Source organism: Pelodiscus sinensis, chromosome 24, assembly GCF_052426305.1.
Source record: "Pelodiscus sinensis isolate ZL-2025 chromosome 24, ASM5242630v1, whole genome shotgun sequence".
Classification (NCBI taxonomy): domain Eukaryota; kingdom Metazoa; phylum Chordata; order Testudines; family Trionychidae; genus Pelodiscus; species Pelodiscus sinensis.
This window is the reverse complement of record NC_143075.1, coordinates 11,678,529-11,700,778: the sequence shown is the minus strand read 5'-3', so window position 1 is coordinate 11,700,778 and position 22,250 is coordinate 11,678,529. Positions and strand designations below refer to the sequence as shown.

Sequence of the window (22,250 nt, the reverse complement as noted above, 5' to 3'; positions counted from 1 at the left end):
CCTGTTAAAGGTATAGATTTATTGTAAACCCAGACCATTAATTTCAGAGTGCTCCACGGAGCAGCAATCAACCTAACCTCCGGATGGCTGGGACGGAGGCAGCATGAGAAACGCAGCAGGGGCCGCACACACGGGGGTAGGAGGAGGGCTGGCTATTCCCTCCAAGGCCCAGCCAGGCGTCGTCCTGAGTTTACAGCTCATGCTTCCCATTGCAAAGGGGAGAGCTTCTACCCTCCGAACCCCTGCCCAGCTTCTCTCTGCGGCCAGGATCCTGGGTGCCACACAGCAGGGAGTCTACGGTCTTAGAAAAATTATGTTAATTAGCTGCAACTCCTGTTACATGTCTGGGCCACCAGAGTCTGCCCGACTGGGGGAGACTGTGGGAACTCTCCTCCAGCATCAGTCTAAGCCCTGGCAAGTCTGGTCAGCCCGACGCCAAAGCATCTCCTCTCCCCGTGGAGGGGGAGGGGGGCCTCCTGCCACCTCGCACGCAGCCTGGGAGAGGAGAGTCCCCGGGGCCCAGGAGAAGCCTGTTTAACTATAAAAGGAAGTAGAGTGTGGTGCTTATTAAACATTCTGGAAGGGACCCAAAGCAGGCAGGACTAAGCAGTCCCAGTGTGAGACGGAAGCTGCACACAAATGGGGGAGGGGGCACCCCAAGACACGTGGGGCGCAGAAAGAGGCATATGAGACAGCAGAAGAATTGGAGGAGCTCTAATGAAGCAGCCTTTACCCCGTGTTCAAATGTCTGGAGACCCACCCTGCCCTTCAAGCTCTTCATTTGCAGGAGTGTTGTAAGCAAACCCACTACAACAGGTTCGTTCCCCCCTTGCAGCTGGGCCGGCATCGCCTCCCCCGTCCTATCCTCCACTTTCCCTGGGCGGGATCCCATCTGCTCCCCATCACGTGCAAATCCAAGCCACGCCGGGTTCATTTCTCCTCTGCATCCTTCGAAATACATTTTAATGTGTTTTATACACAGGAGAGGGGCTAGCAGGGGCAGGAGGGGGGAGGGAATAAAAAAACAAGGGAGCTAATTTTGATGTTAGCAGGCAGCCCTCTGCTACTAGTTATCTTGTTTAAGCACATTTCAAATTCTGCCTTGGTCCCTGCCTGGAGCAATAAGGCTTCGACGGATGGTAATTTTCCCCCCGTCCCCTCCTGTAATGAGGTGGTGCAGTGGAAAGAGACATACACCTATTCCTACCCCCCTCCATGCATCTCTCTCCATCAGCCCTTTTGCAGGAACAAAAGCGCCACCTTCTGGTAGAAGGAAAATAATAAAAAAAAAAAACACAAGGAAATTATTTTCTTCGGGTTGTCAGTATTATTTTATTTCCTCCTGCATGACATTAGTTAGATACGCCCATGAACAACCCGCCCAACCAAGGCTAGAACCTATTTAAGGTTTCAGAACTGGTGCAGCACGAATCCCCCAACGCCGAGTACTAAAACCACGGAACAATAGGAGCGGAATGAACGACAAATCCCGCTAGCCCTTGCCTCCTGCAAGGATGCTGGCTTGTAGCCACCAGATACATATCCATCCTAGACTTACAATCTTTAATGCTAGTTCTGTATCAGGGCCCTTTGCACCAGCTTAGCTGATGCACTCAGAGCCCTACCCAGATCGGCATGGGACCGTCTCTGATGTTCTAAGCCAGAGGTGGGGAACCTGAGGCCCAGGGCTGGATGCGGCCCCTGGCTAGCCTAGATTCAGCCCCCGAAGCTCAGGGTTCGCCCCGGCATTGAGGAGCCCATGCTGGCACTCCAGCCCCTCCCTCCCTGGCTGGAGCACACAAAATCGACTAGCCTGGGCTCCCCTAGGCTCTGGTGTGCGAGGGGAATGTGGGGGGAGTCTTTCTACGTCTCAGTCAGGGGCCGCCTGAGTGATGGGGGGGGGGGGTTCTTTTTTGGTTTTGTGTTTGCTTCTCACTTGTGTGCACCCCCCCACCCCAAAAAGGTTCCTCACCCCGAGCTAAGCCCTCACCGGTGTTCTTGGAAACCTTCTCTCCCCCAAGCAAAGCCAGGTTTCACGATTATGCCCTCCGTGTCTCTAACTCAGCGTTCCCCAATTGGTGCTCTGTGGAACCCTGGGATTCCGCGACGCAAAAGCAAGGGTTCCGCGAAGAGCCGGCACTCCCCCGCCCCCGCCCTTAAAGAGACAGAGCCGCTGCGGCCGCGGTTTGTTTTTTGTTTGACAAAACGCAGTGGGGGCCTTTTTTAAGGCCGCCCGAGGGGTTCCGTGGCCAAATAAAATTGGGAAACACTGCTCTAACTCAACCGACCCTATCCGGAAGAACACCAAAGGGACAGGACGTTATTTCCCCAGAAGACAAGGCTTTCTCCACCGAAGAGCTAGGGATAGAGGAACGGACGATAATTGGAATCTTTTCCTGGCCGTAGGATGGCTATAAAATAAAACCAAGCCCAGGCACTGATGAGCATCTGCACTCACGTAACTTTACGCTTTCCTCCGCATATTTGCCCTAGCTCCATTCCACACCTGGGGAGAAAGTGGCCGATTACTGGGACAGGAGAACAGGGAGCACCATGTAACCCAGGGGTCGGCAACGTAGGGCACGCATGCCAGTAGTGGCACACAAGATGTTTTTGAGCAGCACACGCAACGAAAGCCTAATAGTACCATGGGGACATTCACCAGAAAAGTCCCCTTAGTCCAGGGATCGGCAATCTAAGGCACGTTTACGAGCCAAATATGACTCGCAGCTTGAGCTCAGCCCCCCCTCCCCTCGCGCCTCCCCACCCACAATGGGGAGCCTGTGCCGGCAAAGGGCACTGCACCCCCTGCTGGCTGCCTTCAAGGGGGAGAAGCCCCGAGGCTCCACGCTGGATCCGGCTTGGCGCTTGTGCTAACCCTCCTCTCCCATAGCAATGGGCATGCTTCCTTATCCACCTGCCTGGTGATCAGAGAGGGGGCATCTGGCTGCAGAAAAGTGAAGCCAGAGCCGAACCCAGGGCAGGAGACCAAGAGGGGTGCGCGGTGGAGAGAGCCCCTCCCGGCACAGTGGCTCGGCCCAAGGCAGGAGGATACTCCGGGGCCACAGAGGCTGGCCGACCCCTGTGCCCAGCACACAGCAGCCGCCATGGGCGCTCTCAGGGCGGGCTGGTCGGTTCCCAGAGGAGGTCAGAGTCTAGTCTTCCGCCCCGCTGGCCCCCCGAGCAGGCGAGAGATGTTGGGCCAGTCAATCACTGGCCACATCGCAGCCACCCAGCACGGTGTCACTGGCTCATCCACCTCCCCAGCTGGATGTGGTGGTGATGCACATTAAGCGCGCAGGCGCTATGGAGGGGAGGCTAAAATGGCAGCGGAGGATCCGAGCTTTAGGGACTAGGAGAGGCACATGCCCTTCTTCCAGCACTGCCTGCAGATCCTGCCTGAGAGATACTTGTCCCTGGAGTCCAGCAGGTACCGGCCGAGCTGCTCCTGCCCCCTTTCCCCCAGAATCACACTAAGCGGTAAGATCTGCATCTTTATTCATTTATTAATGAAGCTGCTAAAAGGTAAGCAGGACTATTATTGACTTCAAAAAGTATCAATGGCACGCGAATCAGTTCAATCTTGGCACGCCACTTCCGAAAGGCTGCCGACCCCCGGTGTAATCAATCGTCTTTGTTCCAAGTCCCAAAGGCCAAATTTCCCGCTGGTGCAGTACGCCGCCAAAAGAGCTATGCCGACATGCCCCACCTGAGGCCCCGGCCCTACCTTTGAGAGGAAAAGATACCAAACCCAACACAAGCTAAAGAACAGGATCCCCACTCCCGAATCCTACAAGGCTCAATAGCTGCATCCCACCACCGACTGGAATGGTGATGCTGATCAAAGATGCCTGCAGCATGTTGCTGTGCACGAAAAATAACCCAGCGGCCCAGGGGGGGAATCCAAACAGCATGCGTGATACCCACAAAGAAGGGGGATGGAGAAAAGTGCAGCAGCTTGGTCCCTTCTGAACATGTGGCAGACCTTTGGCATTTCTCATGGGTATTGCCTTCCGGGATGTGGTCCCAACAGATTTGCGGCCTTCCTTTCTGCCCTGCTACTCCAAAACGCAGCCGCAACCAGGGCCCCAGTGAAGCCCTCTGACCAGCAGCTGAAACTGCGGCTGTGCTGCCAGACCCAGACCCGGAGCAAGGGGACGAAGGAACGGGACCCCCTGGTTTACCACTCTGTGTCCTCTCCCTTTCACGCAGGTTTGTTGGCAACACCCATCCTCCCCTGCACCGCAGCCTGCGTGTGCCGCTGGCCTGCTCTCCAGAGAACCTCGTGCAAGCTCTGCTCCCAGCTCTCTCCAGCCCACCACTCATTTCCGGACAGTCCCAAGCCCTCATTACACGTTAAGTGCTCGCTGCATGGTGTTCCAGGAGGCCCTGTGCATCACACATGCCCACAAATTTGCTGCTCTCCCTGGGACTTTCCAAATTCAGCCTTCCATGGCCCTCGAGAGCAGACGTCTCTGCCCAGACAGGTGTAGAACTGCCTAGACTTGTCCACAGGACAATTACCATGCTGCAACAGCAATGGGACGCTGGGGTAAGAGAATCCTGACAATCACTCAAACCTGTTTATCTTCATCGCCCTGGGGAGTGCTGAAGCCAGCCTGGTGGCATTTGAGACTGAGAATCTAACGGCGCTAACAGGATTTCAGAGATCAAGCGCCAGCAGTTACAAAGCCCAGAGAGCTTCTTTCCCTTCCCAAATTGGGACGGTACAAGAGGGAGGTAGCGCCAAGTTAAGAGGAGAGGAGAGGAGAGGAGAGGAGAGGAGAGGAGAGGAGAGGAGAGGAGAGGAGAGGAGAGGAGAGGAGAAGAGAAGAGAAGAGAAGAGAAGAGAAGAGAAGAGAAGAGAAGAGAAGAGAAGAGAAGAGAAGAGAAGAGAAGAGAAGAGAAGAGAAGAGAAGAGAAGAGAAGAGGAAGAGAAGAGGAAGAGAAGAGAAGAGAAGAGAAAAGAAAAGAAAAGAAAAGAAAAAAGAGAGAAGAGAGAAGAGAGAAGAGAGAAGAGAGAAAAGAAAAGGAAAAGGAAAAAGAGGCCACACTTCAAGCCCCGAGGCCTCCCAAGAGTGACAGTGAAAGAACTTGAGATGGCAGAGTGAGGAAAGTGCAGCTACACGTACACGACACTCCAGTCTCGGCAGCGCACACGGCACGTGGCAGGTTGCATCCTCACGGCGATGGGTAGCTACACGTGCAAGTGAAAGGCTCCTTCCGTGCCACTGGAGTCTGTCACCAGGGCGGGGGAAGGTTCCAGCTGCAGCTAGGTCCATCCCAGGAGCAGGACATGACACCACTACCAGCAGCGTAGACGGGGAAGCTTGGCTTTAGGAAGTAGACAGCCACATGGGGTATGGACTCATGTGCACATGCCCACCCTCCATGCGTCCTTGCGTGCCTAAGCCATGCCTCACTGCCTACCTTGATAGTTACAACCGTGGAGGAGGGGCTATGTGCCTATGTAGCCGATAGGCCACTGAAAGGCCGATGTACCTGATCTGTAGTTAAATCCAGGCTTGATTTCTGATTCTGCCACCGATTCCCAGTGTGACCTTGGGTCAGTCACTTCGTCTCTCCATGGGGAGGGTAATCCTTCCTTCCTCTCACCCTGGGTCTGTCTTGTCTCTACACACTGTAAGCTCTTGAGGGCAGCAGCTGTTTCCTATTTTATCTCTGTTAAGTGGCTTGCACAGCTGGGCTTTCATCTCAGTTGGGCTCTGCCATCTCTACTCCGTAACTTTGCTCAGGTCACAGTTGCTCAGATTTTAAAGAGATCCCAAGATGAGCTGCAAAATGTCATGGGCCAATTTTATTGCTGGTGTGACACCAAAGACTTCAGCGGAGTTGCATTAGGGTTCAATCTGACCCGTTATGCCTGCCCGATAGAAGTAGTCAAATCATCATTGTGCAACCCAAATGGTCCCCACACAGCCAGGTTTTTCACTGGCGTGCAAATAAAAGAAAAAAAACAGAGGCTAATTACACGGAGAGGTTCCCAAGTCAACAAGCCTTCAATCCCCCCCATGACAGCAGCTCAGCTCCGAGACATGGTAATGAAGGGACCCATTCAGGTGTTTGCGCATGGCTAGCTCTCTCTTCTCTGGGGAAATAAAAGGAAATATATCACCTTCGGGAATAAAAATCCAGCGCCATAGCAACGCTGCCTCCTGCTGCCGCTGCTCTGCCTGGGGTAAGGTGTGCAAATAAAGAAGCAGCTGTTTGCATCTCGAAATGTGCAAGCACGCAGGCTATCAGCGCAAGAGCGCCCCACGCCAGGGTATAAAAACCCTGCAGCTCTCAATTCTCCATTTCCCTTTCTGCGGGAGTGCTCGCAGCTTATTCCTGCAATGGGATCGCTGAGAATACGCGTTCGTTCTTCCTTGCCTGAGCCTTCACAGGCACAACATTGTTTTTAACGTGTTTATTTACAGCACTGGATTTGCTGCCTTCTGGCTGACTTACGGGACACAGTTTTCAGTGCCGCCAGGCACTCCGCAAGGCAGGCCTGGGCCCATAAGTGGTTGGGGGCACATTACTGCAGGAATGGCTGTCGGTGACAATCTTTACTTCAAGTAAATACAAATGAATGCCACTTCCCAAGGGAGGGGGCGCTGTGCTCCTGGCAGGGCAGTTCGGCAGAGAGAGAAAACTGAGGTCTCACCCTCACACACGCCCCGAGGGTCCTATGACCCTGTTCACACGTAAAAAGGGGGAGCACTGAAATCAGACCCAGACGCCAAGGTTAATGGTGTCATTACTTCCTCCAACTCTCCTGTCCTTTCAAGAGGCAACAGTGCAAGCAAAGGGTTTACCAAAATGGCTTAGGAACAGCCCAAACCTCTAGATAATCAGAGCCTGGGTAAGAAGAGTTTTGGGTTCAGAATCAGGAGAGGCCGAAGTCTCATCTGTCTTGGACTATTCAGACACAACAAGCCCTGAATCTGGGCAGGAGGGACACCAGACCCGGCCGCCCCCTCCCCCCTCACTTTCTAAGCAATCGTTTCTAACTCTCTGGTTCCCAGGAGCAGGCTTATCATTCCAGTCATCAAGGGCTTAGCTGTGATCTCTGTGTCCTATCGGAATTGGCCGTGGGCCTGCGTCAAAAGCGGCTGCATTTCAGCGGTGGAGAACATGACCGTGGAGTAGCATTTGTGGCCCAAATCCAATCAGCACCCACTGAAGTCAATGGAATGGTTCCCCTTGACTTCTTATGGGCTTCTCCCTCAATGAGGGAGCAGCTCCAGTAGAGCAGCATAGGCATTGCCTTAGAAAGGCCGTGGCTTACGGCCCATAGCAGGCGCGTTCTCTGTAAGCTGTGCACCCAGGGGAGATTCTAAGGCCACTCAGCTGATTAGCAGAATGCTAGCAGCTGTTTTTTCACTTCTATTGGTGGTGCACATTCCCACATGCCTCGGTGCATGCGACAAAATTTATTCTGCCCATGGATGGAAAAAATCCACACATGAATGGAAAAGATTAGAGGGAACATGTTCAGCAGGTATCTGGCGTTGATGCTCTTACAGGCTGTTCAAAGAGGCCCCCCTTCTGGAGACGGCATTACAGCAAGACCCCGTCTTCCCTAGTGCCCTGTTCCAGCCACATACAATGTTTAGAAACCAGCTTTAATGCCTGATGCTATGAGCGACAGTAGAGCACGTAAGAGTTTTCCCTTCTGCTTCTGAAGACGCTGCATGATCACTGCTTTGCAGCCTGGAGTGTGTGCACGGTGCTAACACACACAACGCAAGTCGTGCCACTCTCCACTGTCGGCAGCCCTCTCCGGAACACCGGACAAGAGAAGAACTTTCCCCAGTGATGTTGCTCGCTGCAGTTTGGAAAACACGGCTTCCACCTTCCTGCTGGGTCGCAATTTCTTGCCCACAAGCATCTCTGCTTGCCGTTGTTAGCTGCAGCGCAGGAGGTCTGTGGGAACGCAGTCTAGCAGGCTGGCCTCTAGGTGGCGCTTCAGCTCACGAAATGGCCAGCATTTCAATGGAAGGGGCAGCACAGCTCACAAAAGGCACCAGAGACCTCGCTGAACCGGGCCGGCTCCACGCTGCTAGAGACACATGCCCCGGCACACAACAGCAGCAGCGATAGCAACACCCGGCTCTTCATCAAGCACCCTAAAGATGGGATCAGTAACATCATCCGCCCCCCGGCAGGAAGAGGTGAAGTAACTTGCCCAAGGTCACCCAGCAGGGAAGTTGCAGAGTCAGGAATAGGACCCAGGTCTTCCAAGCCCTGGTCCACTGATCTAATCACTACCCCACACGGCCTGTAGGGTGCTGCGTGGATAGTTCTTACCCCCCCACCCCAGAGCTTGTTGCAGCGTGGGGACCATTTTGCAAGCGGAGAGGCCAAGGTAAGTCACAGGAGCGAAAGGGGCTCCACCCACCCATTGCAAAACAAAACGGAGCAAAATTATTTCCCCTCCCTGCTCAGGTTAAGGCGGCGCAGGCTGGACTAAGGCGCGGGCTACTTATTTCACCAAGGGACTCAGCTGCTTTGAAAAAATTGAAAAATCACAACAAGTCTACAAAAGCAAGGCCTGAACAGGAAGCACAACTGCTCGGTTAGCCTTCACTTCCTCTTACATGCCTGCTGTGCTGGGGACACTGCAGACTATGGCCACCTATGCCCCCCAAGGAGAGATGTGCCATAGCCGAGCTCAGCCTGGCTCTGCCACTGCCAGGCCCGGCGTTCCCGGCCAACGCTGGAGTGTTTGCAGTGCTGTTCTAGTGGCTGCTGGACTTAAGCTAAGTCCAAGCGCAGCAAGAGCTAGGTAGGTGGGTACATGTAAAGGCAAAGGGGCTGGATTTCACTGGAGGCTTTTTAAAGGCCAGCTGCCAATGGGAAAGCAAACGCGTAAGAGCTTCTGGTTAATGGGGCCAAAAAGTGCCTCAAATACCACAGCCCATTATATCTGCCTTGTCCAAACAAAGCGTGTCTGGGAAGGCATGCTGGCCCGCTCTTCCCAGCCTGCTACATGTCACCATCTAGGGATGTAAGAGACTTGTCAACTACCCAATAAGCCTAGGCTTATCAGGTAGTCGAGTCACTACTCGGCTACTCGCTCCCCGCCCCCCTCCCCCGGCCCGGTGCCTCAGTACAAGAAGCAGCAAGGAGAGGGGAGCAGATGCTGATGGAAATTCCATGGACTTCTCAATTAGCTTCCTACCTGCTATTTAACATCCCTATCACCATCTTCTGCCCCCTGTCCTGAAGCAGTTTGCTCAAATAATAAATACACCTGAGCCTCTGTACTCTGGGTGTTCCTAATCCGGGAACACCCATGCTACGGACCCTGGCAGGGGGAGGAGGAAGCAGCTCTGTACACTGCCACTCCCTCCTAGCTGGGGAAACAGCAGCACAGAGAGGCGTCCCCATAGCCCTGGAAGCAGTGTCTGGCAGCATCAGAGGGCACGGAGCCAAGAATGTCACCGGGCATGTGGCACCAGGTAAGCACCCCACTCCATCCCCAGACCCCACAGTGCTCTCCCTGGCCCTGCAAATCCTTTAATCCAGCGTACCCTGTTTCCCAGGCTTGCTGGATTAAAAGGGTCAAGTGTAGTGCTCACAATAATACCCAAGTCTCACTTCGCATCCGTCGCTCTCAAAATGCTTTACAAAGGAGGAAATATTATACCATTTCACAGATGGGGAAACCGAGGAACATAGCCATGAAGTGTCCCAAGATCCCCCAACAATCCAGGGGCTGAGCCTGGAACAGAACTCAGGTCTCCCATCCATCCCAGTGCTGTGCTTTAGCCACTAGGCCACAGATGGGGCCCTGCAAATATTCAGAAAAGTAGCTCAATGAAGCTCATGCTAAGTTCAGGCAACAGCAGCAAGTCATTTCTTACAGGGGTACTTCAATACATCACAGCTCATGAGAGCAGCCCGCCAGTGTGCCACAGGACAGTCCCCTACAATAAAGAGCATCCAGACCCTCCTGGCCACCCCTATGTGACTGTATGGCCACATCAGAGCCCGAGGGTTTTAAATGGGGAGGGGGTAGGAGGAGCCTACTTACTTAATGCAGCCAATGATGACCTGGGTCAGAGGGTAAATCAACGGCTCCATGATCTCGTTGGGGTAGATGGTGCTCAGGACTCGACACCAGAAGTAGAGGCAATGGATGTACTGCCAATTGTACACAGACTGGTAGCTCTCCTATGGAAAAAAGAAAGGCATGTGTGCATGGAAAATGAACAGCTGAGACAAGAGACGAACCTGCTCTCTGTGGCAAGTGCGCAGGCTCCTTGTCTTCTCAGAGCAATGCAGCCTAGTAGATGGGGCACACAACTGGGAACGGGGGGCCCCCGCTGACTATGGCAGCGACACTGGGAAAAAGGGGCGATCGGGCAGTAAGGGGCTAGTCCAGGATTCAGCAGGACGGGATGATTGGAGGTTTGCATGATGCTTTGGAAACGCTAAGTACTGGTTATTAACTGGCAGGCAGCCAGGCGGTGAGATCCCTCCTTTACAACTATGACGACTCCCTTCCTGGTCCATGCATGCTGGAGGGAAGAAAAATAACCCCCTAAAGCAGGGCTATTCAACCTTGGAAGCCCCGGGAGCCAGTGATACTCATAGCACGAGCCGAGGGCCGCAACTTAAGTGTGGTTGCATAGACATGCAAATATATGCAAATAGCTTCTTCCACAATGCCCCCGCGTTCCTGGCACCTCCTCCCTGAGGGCTAGAAATGCCGACACCGTGTACCTGTCTGTTCCAGCCAGCCCATCTGCTTGCGTCTTTCAATGCTCACCCCGCCTGGGAGACGCCAGCGGAGGCCAGGTTCAAAGGACCTGTGGGCTGCTTACTGAGCCCTGCGTAAGCCCAAGCCGCACCACAGGCCACAAACAAACGTGTCGTGGGCTGCATGTGACCCGCGGGCCGCATCTTGAGTAGCCTGCTCTAAAGCTACAGAGCAGAACCAGCTTCCCCAGCGGCACTCACTGAACCTGCAGGACAAGGTGAAGCAGCACACGGTGCCCAGGGGGAGCCGAGGGAACACAGAAGCACGCAGGGCCCAGAGCGAGCTTTCAGCCCAACTTCCGCCGCCCTAGACAGCAGACGAAAACGCAAGAAGCCCCTTGGACAGTGTCGCTGCAGCCCCAGATCACCCAGGCTGGCTCACCAGCCCAAGGGGCATTGCAAAGACCAGCTCAGGCTCCAGGCAAGCATCAGGAAACTGTCTAGTATCCAAGTGAACTTGGGTAGCGTCTCCCCTTCCCTATATGCATGGCATGGATCTGAGCAGCCCCATTCACCAGGAAAAAAACCCTCCATGACATCACCCTCCCCAGCCCATATTTCCCACCCAGCCGCCAGGCAGTCCACGAGGAAGCTAGTTCTCCGGGGACTTCTCGACCAGAGGCTGCAGACTGGAGGCACTCAGCGTTTGAAGCAGCCTCGCAGCTGGCAGCTTTCAAAGCTGCTCCTCGGGCGGGACCCTGGGCTCCAAACGTCTCTCCTCTCCGTGAACCTCTCGTCCGCTGGCTGATGGCGACCCCCAGCCGACAACGGCTCCTCCCGCACGTGCCTGAGCAGGGTGAGCATGGAGCGGATGGCAGACTGCCTGCTTGTAGCCTTCCTGCATTACACACGTAAGCCTAGCACCTAATGGGAGGGCTCAGGTAAACATTTCCCCCTTTGCTCGGGTCACTCCCTCTCGCCCACACAGCACGGGTGGGCCAGCGGCTTCAGTAAGCGCCTGGTGCGCCTCTCTCACCACCTGACTTGTGGCTTTGGGCATGCTGGTCGTACCCCTGTAACTGAATCTCTCCCTCCACCCACTGTGTCACCCACCGGATCGGGGGGCTGTCTAGTTCAGGGCTGAAGGTGTAGGAAGCCAATACAATCCCATTAGGGGCAAATGCACAGGCCTAGACCTGGCTTATCTCGGCTGGGTTTATCCCTATGTCTGAGCACCTAGGCGATTTCAGTGGTAACCAATCCTGCTGTGCATGGAAGCAACCCAGCCACTAATCTGGCGGAGGAGGAGGAGAGGGGCTGTTTTCTGAAACATGGGTCAGGATGGGATTAGCAATCTGACTCAGCACAAGCAGGTCAGACTGGACACATCCCAAATCCGAACAGCTCTGGGGGACTTAGCTGGTTGCCGCAACAAAATGACAGAAAGGCCCCAGGCAGGTGGCACAGGCTGACGGGGAGACCGTCAGGCAGGCACCAGAGTTGGAAACAACCACAAACAGGGGGTGGTTTCTAATCATCTGTGCTCTGGGGTTTGCTAAGCAGCAGCGTTAATTACATATCCACAGGAGGGCGAAGGGGAGAGATGCCCAGGGGGAAAGAGAAAGCATCACTGGGTGAAGAGAGAACCAGCTTGCCAGTGTTTGCACTGCACCTCCTCGCTAAAAAACCCAAACAGCTACATAAGCGAAAGCATTTCTCCTCCCATGAGCAACTGGCAGAACTCGGGAACCCTCTGTCCTTTTGGCAGCGTGGCTGCTGCTCCTAAGCACATGAGGAAACAGGCTGCCTCCCCCGTCTCACGAGGCCGCCTGCTTCACAGAACACGTTCCTATTGAGTCCCAAACGACTGGCTCTCAATTCCCCTGGATTCCTCAAGGATATCCCCCATGTGCCAGCTGGCTTCCTCCCCCCCTCCCCCCCCCCCCCCGGACTCTAGTCATCCCTCTCCCGGACCTGGTATCCGAGGCTCCAGGAAAAGCATTCTATCCCCGCCAGCCCCTGAGGACTCCAAGCTCCCACAGACCCAGCAGGGGGGCTCTGTTAAGAGGCAGAATCCGGAGCCCTGGTGCTGTTCCACCCCGACTGAAGCGCGTTGCAAAACACAGGCAGTCACGTTCCTTCTACCACCGCTGGGCTGGAACAAGTGAGGCAAATGCGCAGCTTCCCAGCAGGTTGGAGAAGGGGGGCGCTTCATGGGAAGAGGGGCTTCAGCCCAGAATGCTGGGGCAAACGCCTGCTCAGACGGTCACTGCTGAGCAGACGGCCCCAGGTTTTAAAGTTCCCATCTCCACTGCCTCCCAGCAACGGGCCAGGAGCACAGCTTGCCTCACGAGATGCGATGCCCTGGCTCAGGCCCCAGGGTGAACAGGCATTTCAGCCCCAGTGCTCCAACAGGCCAGCTGGCTCCCTGCATTGACCAGCTCTCCTGACTGTAGCACACCGCAGCATTGAAGCGGGGACTGTGATCTCTCTCCTGTCTCCCTATGCGCAAGGCCACACCCCAACCTGGGTGAAAACCGACGTCACCCAGCGTGGGGCGGGAGGGGGAGTGAGAAGAGGGTGTAACGGCAGCTTGCAAAGGTTCTGCATGAACTTGGTTCCTCAAGCTGGGCTCAGAACCTACCTTCTTCTTCAGGGTCATGGCGCTGCGCAGGTGAATGGCGAGCTGGCGAATGTAGATGAAGGCATGCTGGTAGGACACCTGCGTGTCCAGGGCGTACATCTCCGTCAGAGTGCGCTGCATGAAGTTGATCATGGGGAGGACGTTGGGGGAGGTGAACCGGGAGTTCTTCACATAGGAGATGTACATTTGCTGCAGGGAAAGGCCAGGCACGAACTGGAGTCAGAATGAAAAGCCGGCCCGGGAAGGCGCACCTGCCAACCACCCTCCGCCCAAACCTCGGCACAGCCTGCCTTCCAGCACCCCGGGGCTCGGGACCCAGGCCAGCCTGGGTGGTGTCAGCCACGCCACCGGCACAGCAAGCCTCCCGCTCGTGTCCCGGCCCGCGAGCCTCATGCTTGACCTGTGCAGTGGAGAGGGGCACTCATACTGGGCTCTCCCCAGCACAAACGCACGGTACTGGCAGCGGGGGTGTTTTGTGTAATGCGGCTGAATCGAAACTCTCTTCGCTCAGCTGGCCGGCGGCTGTCAGACGCCGCTGCTGCAGGCGCTATGTTTTCCAACCGCCGGCAGTGGCACACGCCACTCCCAGCCTGTGCGTGGCATCTACATGAGGACGCTTGCGAGCCTGTATGTCTGCATGCCACAGGAGACAGAGCAGCAATACAACACCAGCACGCAGAGCTAGGTCATGGGCTAACAGATGGTGCATTGGACTGGGACCCAGGAGACCTGGCTTCTGTTTTCTGCTCTGCCACTGGCTTGTAGGAGTGACCTTGGGCAAGTCACTTTACCTCCCAGTGCCTCAGTTTCCCCTTTGTCAAATGGAGATAACAAGTCTGGCCTCCTTTGCAAAGCACATGGAGGTCTGCAGATGTTAACAACGAGGCATTACTGTTATATTGTCAGAGCAAACCTCCCCCCGCCCCACTTCACCCCCGTTACCTTGAGCACGGGGTTCAGATACAGCTCCTTCTTATGGCGGCAGACCTTGTTCAGCACCAGGAAGGCCAGCACTCTCACGGTTTCTTCGCCCGTGCTCCACAGACGGATGGCTTGCTAACGAGGAAAGGAAGAAGAGAGGCCCGGGTGAACAGAAGCACCAGATCCCATGACATCGGAGAGGTGAGAGCGCTCCCTTCCCCTTCATGACAGAGGGGAAGGGCAGGTCGTGCTGCACCCAGAAGCACAACACTGGCCGCCGTCCCATCCCCCCAGCCTGGCTGTACGCTGCCTCCACGTTAAATGCCAAGATCAACGTTTCCAAACCTATCTATCCTCGAAAGCCAACGGGGGCACGTGTGCTCAGCACCTCAGAAAGTCAAGCACGTTTTAGGCACCAACACTCCAAGTTCGACCCAACTTTCCCAGCTTTTCCCAAGCCAGTTTCTCAACCAAACCAGGTTTCTCTCCTCTAGCAACAGAGGGTGCTCTTGGTTCCCACAGAACAAACACCTACCAACTTCACTCAACGCCCTCTCTCGCCTTTAAGAACAGGCAGGTGCCTAAGACACAACACAGAGGCTCAGGAGTCAGGAATCTGCTGCCCCGCCTCAGATCACTGTCTCATCAGTGTCCAGAATGGAGATGAAGAATGCAGCTTGAGCAGGGATGGTCAATAATTTTGATGGGGGTCACTCCAAGATTTTGGTAACTAAACAACAGCCGCGCTTTTCTCTGGAGCGGGTGCGGGGTCTGGGACGGAGGCTGGGTGCAGAAGGGAGCTCGGGGTAGGGGATTCGGGTGCAGGAGAGGGTGTGGAGTCTGAGGGGGAGTTTGGGTTGTGACGGAGGGGGTATGGGTGCAGGAGAGGACTCTGGCATGGGGATGGAGTGTAGTAGGGAGTGCAGGGTCTGGGAGGGAGTTACGACTGGAGGCAGGAGGGCACAGATGGTTTGGGTGGTGACCTGGGGCGGGGAGCTGAGGGGATGGAGAGCTGGGGTGCCAGAGGTAGGCTCTGGCTGGAAGGCACTTACCTAGGCAGCTCCCAGCCAGCAGCCCACAGGACCCACAGGCAAACTCCCTGCCTGCCACAGCCCCAAGCTGTGCCGTGGGTGGGTGGAGGAATGGGGGGGCTTTACATGCTGCCAGCACAATCTCTCAGTTCCCATTGGCCAGTTTCCAACCAATAGGAATTGAGACTATGCTAGGGGTGGAAGCATGATGCGAAGCCTCTCCCCTCCCGTGCACAGAGAGCGGCCAGACACTTTGAGCAACATGGAGTTACTCCACGCCCGAGGGTCCCACTGGGGTGAGCTGTGGGCTGGATGGAAAGGCTTGGTGGGCCGTGTCTTGCCCACCCCTGGGCTAGAGGCATCAGACCAGAACTCAAGAGAGCTCAACTCAATTCCTGTCTCTGCCACCGACTCCCTGCGAGATGTGGGGCAAATCTGAGGGCCTAGGCTTCCATCTGTACAACGGAAATGATGATCTATCTAGCCTATTGCGATTGCAAGCTCTTGAGGTCAGGGACCCGTTTTTACTAAGCATCTGGTGCTGCGGGGCTGGGATCATAGCTGAGGCCTTTAAGGATGATGAGAACACACATTACTGTAAATATCCCCTCTCACTCAGCTGCTCAGACAGACAAAATACCCGAAAGCACTTGGTCACCTGTGCAGAGCAGGAAATTCCTCCCTGACAATGCTGGTTAGAGACCTTGAAATAACAGATTCAAATGACCCTTAGCTCAGCCTGCAGCACCACGAACGCTCCCGGCCATGCCGGTCCTCAGCCCCGTTCGCCTGCGGCACTGTCAGACCCCACTGATTTAACGCTCCCGTGGCCTATTCCTCACGCTTCACTCCTCCTCCCACTTGGCCTCTCTCGAGCACTCAGCAGTTGTGACTAAGTCACTCCACCCCCGAGCCTCCACAGGACAATGCTATCATACACGCACAGACACCGCACGGGGAGCAATGAATCTCACCGCGACTAGGAAACCAGCTTCGCTGTCACATCACCATGGCTCTCCGGACTGGGTACCACTCCCACATGACGTGCCCTGAGGATTCATGGCCACACAAGCGGCTCCAAGCCCCCGCTCAACTTGGCATAAGGGTAATGGGTTGGCACCCATCCATGATAAACTGAGGCTCTCTGTACAGAACAGACCAGGAAAGCAACTGGGAACTGACCCCAGACACTGTTCCTACCCCCCAACATCCAATATCACTTGGGGTGCACATGGAGCACTGCTCTTTCTGATCCTCTCCGTCTAGGTGCAGATTTTTTCCATCCACGTGCAGCATAAATTTGTATGTGCACCATGGCATGTGCCAACGTGCACCACCAGCAGAAACCAAAAAACAAGCTCTGCAGATCAGCTGGGCAGCACTCGAACCTCTGAGCATCCGCACAAATGCGCCGCTTACAGGGAACACTCCCTCCTCTCTCCAAAGCCAAGTTTCCATTATTCTGCGCCTTACCTTGAGCAGCATGCGGCACTGCTTTGGGAAGGAGAAGAAATAAGGCACGATGGCGTTCACGTGGTGAAGGACGGCAGCACCCACCGATGCTTCTGTTAAACAAGACAGAAGCTGCAAGGGGAGGCAAAAGGAGAGTGTGGTCAGTCCCAGGCTTCCTGCCCCATTGCTTCAGGCCTCCCCAGCTCCTCCTGGTGTTTCCCAGAGGCGGGAGCGGGAGTGGCAGCCTCCCCTCAGCCCGGCCTGGGGGCACGGCCTGCCATCAGACAAGCCAAAAGAACGTCTGAGCAAAGCCAGGAGCAGGGGCCAGCACGATGCTAAACTCACTGGTCAGAGCCCTGGATACCTGGGTCTCACCCACAGGTGGAAGCGAGCCAGTGCAGCACACTGGCAAAAGACTGGGAGCCACAGCACACACAGACTCCAGCCCCGGCACTCGGGCAGCCAGGCAGCACAGTGGTGCACCCTTAGCCCCAAGCTCCCAACTCTGCCCTGACTGCTGCACCCCCTAACCTGCCCTGAGCCCACCCCCTACCTTTACTGCTTCACCCCTCCCAAGCCCCGGCCCTAACTCCTGCACCCCCACAGCTGCCTTAAGTCCTCCACTCCTACTGGATTCCTGCACCCCCCCACACACACCACCTGTCCCGAGCCCCCTGTACTCCGTCCCACTTCAATTTCTGACAGGCACTGTCCTATCGCAACCCCCTTTGGGAGGGCGAGAGTGTGGGGTGGGGGGTTGGTTACTGAGCCTTAGGGAAGGCAGAGGGAGAAGATTTGGCTGGGAACACTGCTAAGGGGGCCTTTGCTGGGAACAGTCAACGTGGCTGAGCCGCGATGGCAGCAATCCAGTGATTGCCAGCAGCCCTCCGGCAGGAAGCAGAGGCTCTAACAGGTGACCAAGGGGTTAACTCCTGCTCAATCAGGGTGCTAGGAGTGGCACGTGGCTGGCCAAGTGGCTTGTGGCTGGCCATTTAAAGGGACCTGGGCCTGTGACTGATCAGCTACCTCCCAGCAGAGACTGGTCAAGAGATTACAAAGCCAACTGCTGGGTTGGGAAGGAGAGCTGCAAGAGGCACATCGCTCCAGGGGCAGGCCATGGAGCAGCAGGGACAAAGGGGGGGGGAGGGGGGCAGGCCTCTGACAGGGATGTTAGACAGCAATCGATTGAATAGTCGTATAACCGCAAAAAATGTTATCAGTTATATGACTGTTCGACAGTCTCCGGGGGTGGGGCTGGCAGCTTAAAAACCGGCTCCCCACGCGGACCGGCTCCCGCCTGCCGCCCCTGTCTACAGGGGGTCTGAGCGCCCCACGGACAGAGGCTGTGCCAGCATCCTACAGAGAAGCCTCTGTCTGTGGTGAGCCTGGGTCCGCCATTGTCAGAGGCTGCTCTGCGGCAGCCTCCCCTGCAATTCATCCCTGCTGCTGCCTCTGATAGAGGAAGCAGCGCATCGGGAGGGGGGGGGGGGAGAGGAGGAAGCATGCCTCTCCATGGAGCTGGCACCAGAGCCAGCTTAAGAGCTGTCTGCCCACACATATCAGCTTCCGCGTCTCCCCCGCCACCCCACGTTGCTGTCTCTGATAGGCAGCAGCACAGGGTGGGGAGGAGGGGGGGGAAAAGCTGCTCATGTGAGCCAATACACACAGGGAGCTGGTTTGAAAGTCAGCTTCCCGCATGTACCAGTTCCTGCTCAACTTCCATGCTGCTGCCTCTCTATCAGAGGCAGCAGCAGTGGTGTGGAGGGGGGGGGTGGGGATGGGACACAGCTCCATGGATCCAGCTCCCATTTCCTGTCCTCTATCAGCAGGGGAGCACGTGCAGTCGATACGATGTACTTAACTACACGTTGACATCCCTAGCCTGAGCCTGTGCAGAAGATCCCAGTTCAGGGGACGAGATGGTTTATACATGGGACTTATCCAGAATAATCTGTGCCTCGAAGGAAAGGCCTGGCAAGACTATGGGCACGGTGTCCTGCCTGAGCTGGGGAGACAGGCCAGCATCTTACAGACTCCTTAACAGCTTCCAGGGCTGACAATGGGCAGACAATGGACATACCGCCACTTAATACTGTTGGGAAAGGCAGGGTCAGCCCCCTCAGGGCCAAAAGCCAAACCAAGGAGTGTTTTTCCGAGGGACATCGAGTTTAGAAACTGCTGAAAAGTGTTTTACTGGCTACTGCCCTAACTCACACCCCATATCACCCCTGCAATTGGTCTCCTCGTTAGCCTTTCCACTGCTCTACTTTGTGCAAGACTGGATGTCATCCTGGGGTAGCTGGCAGCTCTAGCCTGCGAGTCTCTCTCTCTCTCAGCAGCAGGAGAGACTAAAAAAGCCGGGAGCACGATTATAAAGTCACCGCAACGTTGGCGCAAAGGTGCAGGGCTACGAGTAGGCAGGGTACTGGAAACTCTACCTTGTCTAGACCTCAAGTTGCCCACATAGAGCTACAGAGGTGTAGGACAGGAAGGGGCCTCTAGAGGTCATCTCGTCCCAGCCTCCGCACTTAAGGCAGGACTACGTAATAACTAGACCATTCCGCACCGGTGTCAGCCTAATCTGCTCTTAAAAATCCCCAACGAGCCCACAACATCCCTATCTGTTCCAGTGCTTGACCACCCAGAGAGTTAGGAAGTTTTTCCTAACGTCCAACCTAAACCTCCCTTGCTGTAATTTAACCCACTGGTTCTTGTATTATACACTTAAAACAACTTCTGCTGCCTTTCCCCCACTGCTCCTGCCCGGAGCCTCAGAGCTGCCCCTGCTTGTTGTGCAGGGTGTTTCTCTCTCCCACTCCCCTGTAACCCATCTTCACAGAGTGAAGAGGGCGGGGCCTCGAAGAAGGGGCGGGGCAGGGGTATTTGGGTTTGAGGGAGATCCTGGACTGACAAACTCAAAACGTGATCTTGTGCTTAAAAAGGTTGGAGACCACTGTCTTAATACTACTATTACCTCCTCTCTCCCATCTAGAGCTAGTGCTCTAGGGCAGTGGTTTTCAAACCAGGGGTCAAGACCCACTACAGCAGGGGCAGAATGTCGGGTGCTGGGTCTCGTTGCTGCAGGGAGAAAGGTGACCAAGGAGGGGGCGAAGGCAGCTCCCTGCCTGTCCTGGCACCGCAGACCACACTGGGCTCCGGAAGTGGCCGGCAACAGGCCTAGCTCCTAGGAGGGGGAGCGCCCAGGGCTCTGTGCACTGCCCTGAGCCCTAGCTCCACACTCCCATTGGCTGGGAACCTGCTGCTGGCTGCTTCTGGGGCGCAGCATGGTCTGTGGTGCCAGCAGAGTTAGGAAGCTGCCTTAGCACCCCCGCTGTACCACTGACCGGCAGCCACTCGAGGTCAGCCCCCTCCTGCCTCAGCCTTGCTCCTCCGCCAAAGCCAGAGCCCCCTCGTACAGTTTAAAGCCCCACCCCGGAGCCCACACTGTAGGCAAATGATGTTGGGTCACGGGCATCAACGATTTTCTTCAACTGGGTCGTGAAAACAGCTGCTCTAAGGAAGGTAGGACTAATTATCCCCATTGTACAGATGCCTTTCACTGCTCTATCGCAATCCTCAGCCTGCTTGCTTGCTGTCAGCACTACCCCTGGAGGGAAAGGGTTTGCTGCTCAAGTCTGCTTTTCTGCTGAATAATTTTGCCGATCTGTATGCTAGAGCGCGCTGGCATTTCCCCCGTGTTTACCTGCATCCCCTCCCCCCAAAAACCCCACTACTGCCTCAGAGAACGAACTGTTCTGTTTAAGTCCAACTCTCTCCATTTGGGGGGCACACAATGCAACAGCCTGTCGGCTTCCCTAAGCCGTCTCCAAAAATGCTGATCTAGGAAGGGGAGAGGAACCCGGCTTTATAAAGCCACATCGACTATCCCTGGAAAACTGGACACCAGCAGCTTAGCACAGTGGGATCCTCTAATGAAGCTGCAGCAGATTTATACGTGGTGAGGTCTCCTGATAAACGTAACACCGCTGCATGTTTCACTGTAGGAAAGGGAGCATCGATTATGAAGCCAACACCACGTTGGTACAGGGAGGCAGGAGCAGGCACATCACCTGAGGCAATTTTAACTTGACGAGATTTCAAGAGGAGACCTTAAAACAACAACAATTGCCTCCCAGAAGGATCTTGGGTTTGTGAGAGCAGAGCCATTCATGCTAACAGTGTGATCTGGCTCGTTTGCATTTAGGTGGTTAAAGGCACCGTTACGCCGCTTGCGTCTTGCTATTTCCCTTGATCCTAGATCCACAACCCCAAATACAAACCCGTTTCCCAACAGAAACCCAGCAGTGCCCAGGACAACCACCTCCTAGCAGACATGCTGCACTTCTTTACCTGGATGGTACAGCTCAGGTACATCTTCACGTCCAGCCTCAGCTTGCCCCAGAGTGGGCTGGTGGAGGGTAGCACCATCCTGGGAGCCAACAGGGAGAGAACACAGGCTGAGTAGGAGTCGCGTTGAGTTTAGAGCGAAAAGTGACAATGAATCACTGCACTGTGGAAACTCCCAGGAACCCTGCATTTTCCACCCAGTGAGGAGAGGGGGTGTAGAAGTGTTACAATCTCATTATAAAAGGAGTCAGGCTTTGTCATTCAAAGGGTGCCCTGGGCCCGCACGACATTACTCCGGTGCACGAGGGGAAGCTCCCCCACATCCCTCTCCATCTGGCTAACAGAACAGATGCCAACAGAGTGGAGGTGTCTGGCATTCGGCCCCATTCGCCTTCTGTTCAGGCATTCTGGGTCTTAAAAATAGGACTGATTGCTATTGTGAGAAGGCTGGATTTACGCTGCTTATGACGTAGGATTACGGGTGGCCTCGTTGGTGTGTGGAAGAAAGCACAGAGCTCGTTTGTGCGACTCAAGAGCTCGCGCCCACGCAAGCTAAACTGCAGGGCTGAGCGTTTGTCAGGCAAAACTACCAAGGACTTCCAACTACAGTTAGCGCCAGTAAGGCAGAAAGGGGGAGCTATCAGAGCACCAGGAATGGAGATTCATGCTTGGTCACCGACAGGGAATTCAGAGTGGAGCTCAACCCCAACATCCCGTCCACTAACCGGGCGAAACAGGAACATTAACAGTAATGGCAGTCAAACCTGCCTAGGATGCCAAAGCACTTTTCACACCCACAGAGAGATGCAGGCATTTACTCTACCTGCCCCACAAGTGCGACCGTCTCTGGAGTGGAACACACCTGCTAACTAACACTGAACAACATTTCAGGGCAGAAAGAGAAGAAGAATGTTGTATGTAGCTGAAACCACAGAGATGATTCTGGTAAATGAAGAACGCAGATACCTTAGAAGGAATGTGGCCAGGACAGAGGGGAACTTGCAGTGTTTTGGGGGATCTTTTATCAGGTGGTGAGAGCTTAGGTTTTACTTCCAGCACCACTGTGCTTACCCACCATCCGGTGGCACTAGTCCAATGTGGACTCAGAGCGAAGAATGGGACCTGCCAAGCCTCCTGAAGCC

The 22,250-nt window shown here is 55.2% G+C and overlaps 1 protein-coding gene across 1 annotated transcript in view; it reads right to left on the bottom strand.

Moving 5' to 3' along the window:
* NOC2L (NOC2 like nucleolar associated transcriptional repressor) overlaps positions 1 to 22,250 on the bottom strand; it is a 90,995-nt gene that overhangs the window by 58,854 nt on the left and 9,891 nt on the right. Inside the window, exons 7-11 of the mRNA XM_025186660.3 lie at positions 21,112 to 21,190; positions 16,783 to 16,893; positions 14,300 to 14,413; positions 13,358 to 13,546; positions 10,046 to 10,185 (exon numbers count right to left, since the gene is read on the bottom strand). Coding sequence (XP_025042445.3) covers positions 10,046 to 10,185; positions 13,358 to 13,546; positions 14,300 to 14,413; positions 16,783 to 16,893; positions 21,112 to 21,190 — 633 coding nt within the window. The remainder of the gene's footprint in view (positions 1 to 10,045; positions 10,186 to 13,357; positions 13,547 to 14,299; positions 14,414 to 16,782; positions 16,894 to 21,111; positions 21,191 to 22,250) is intronic.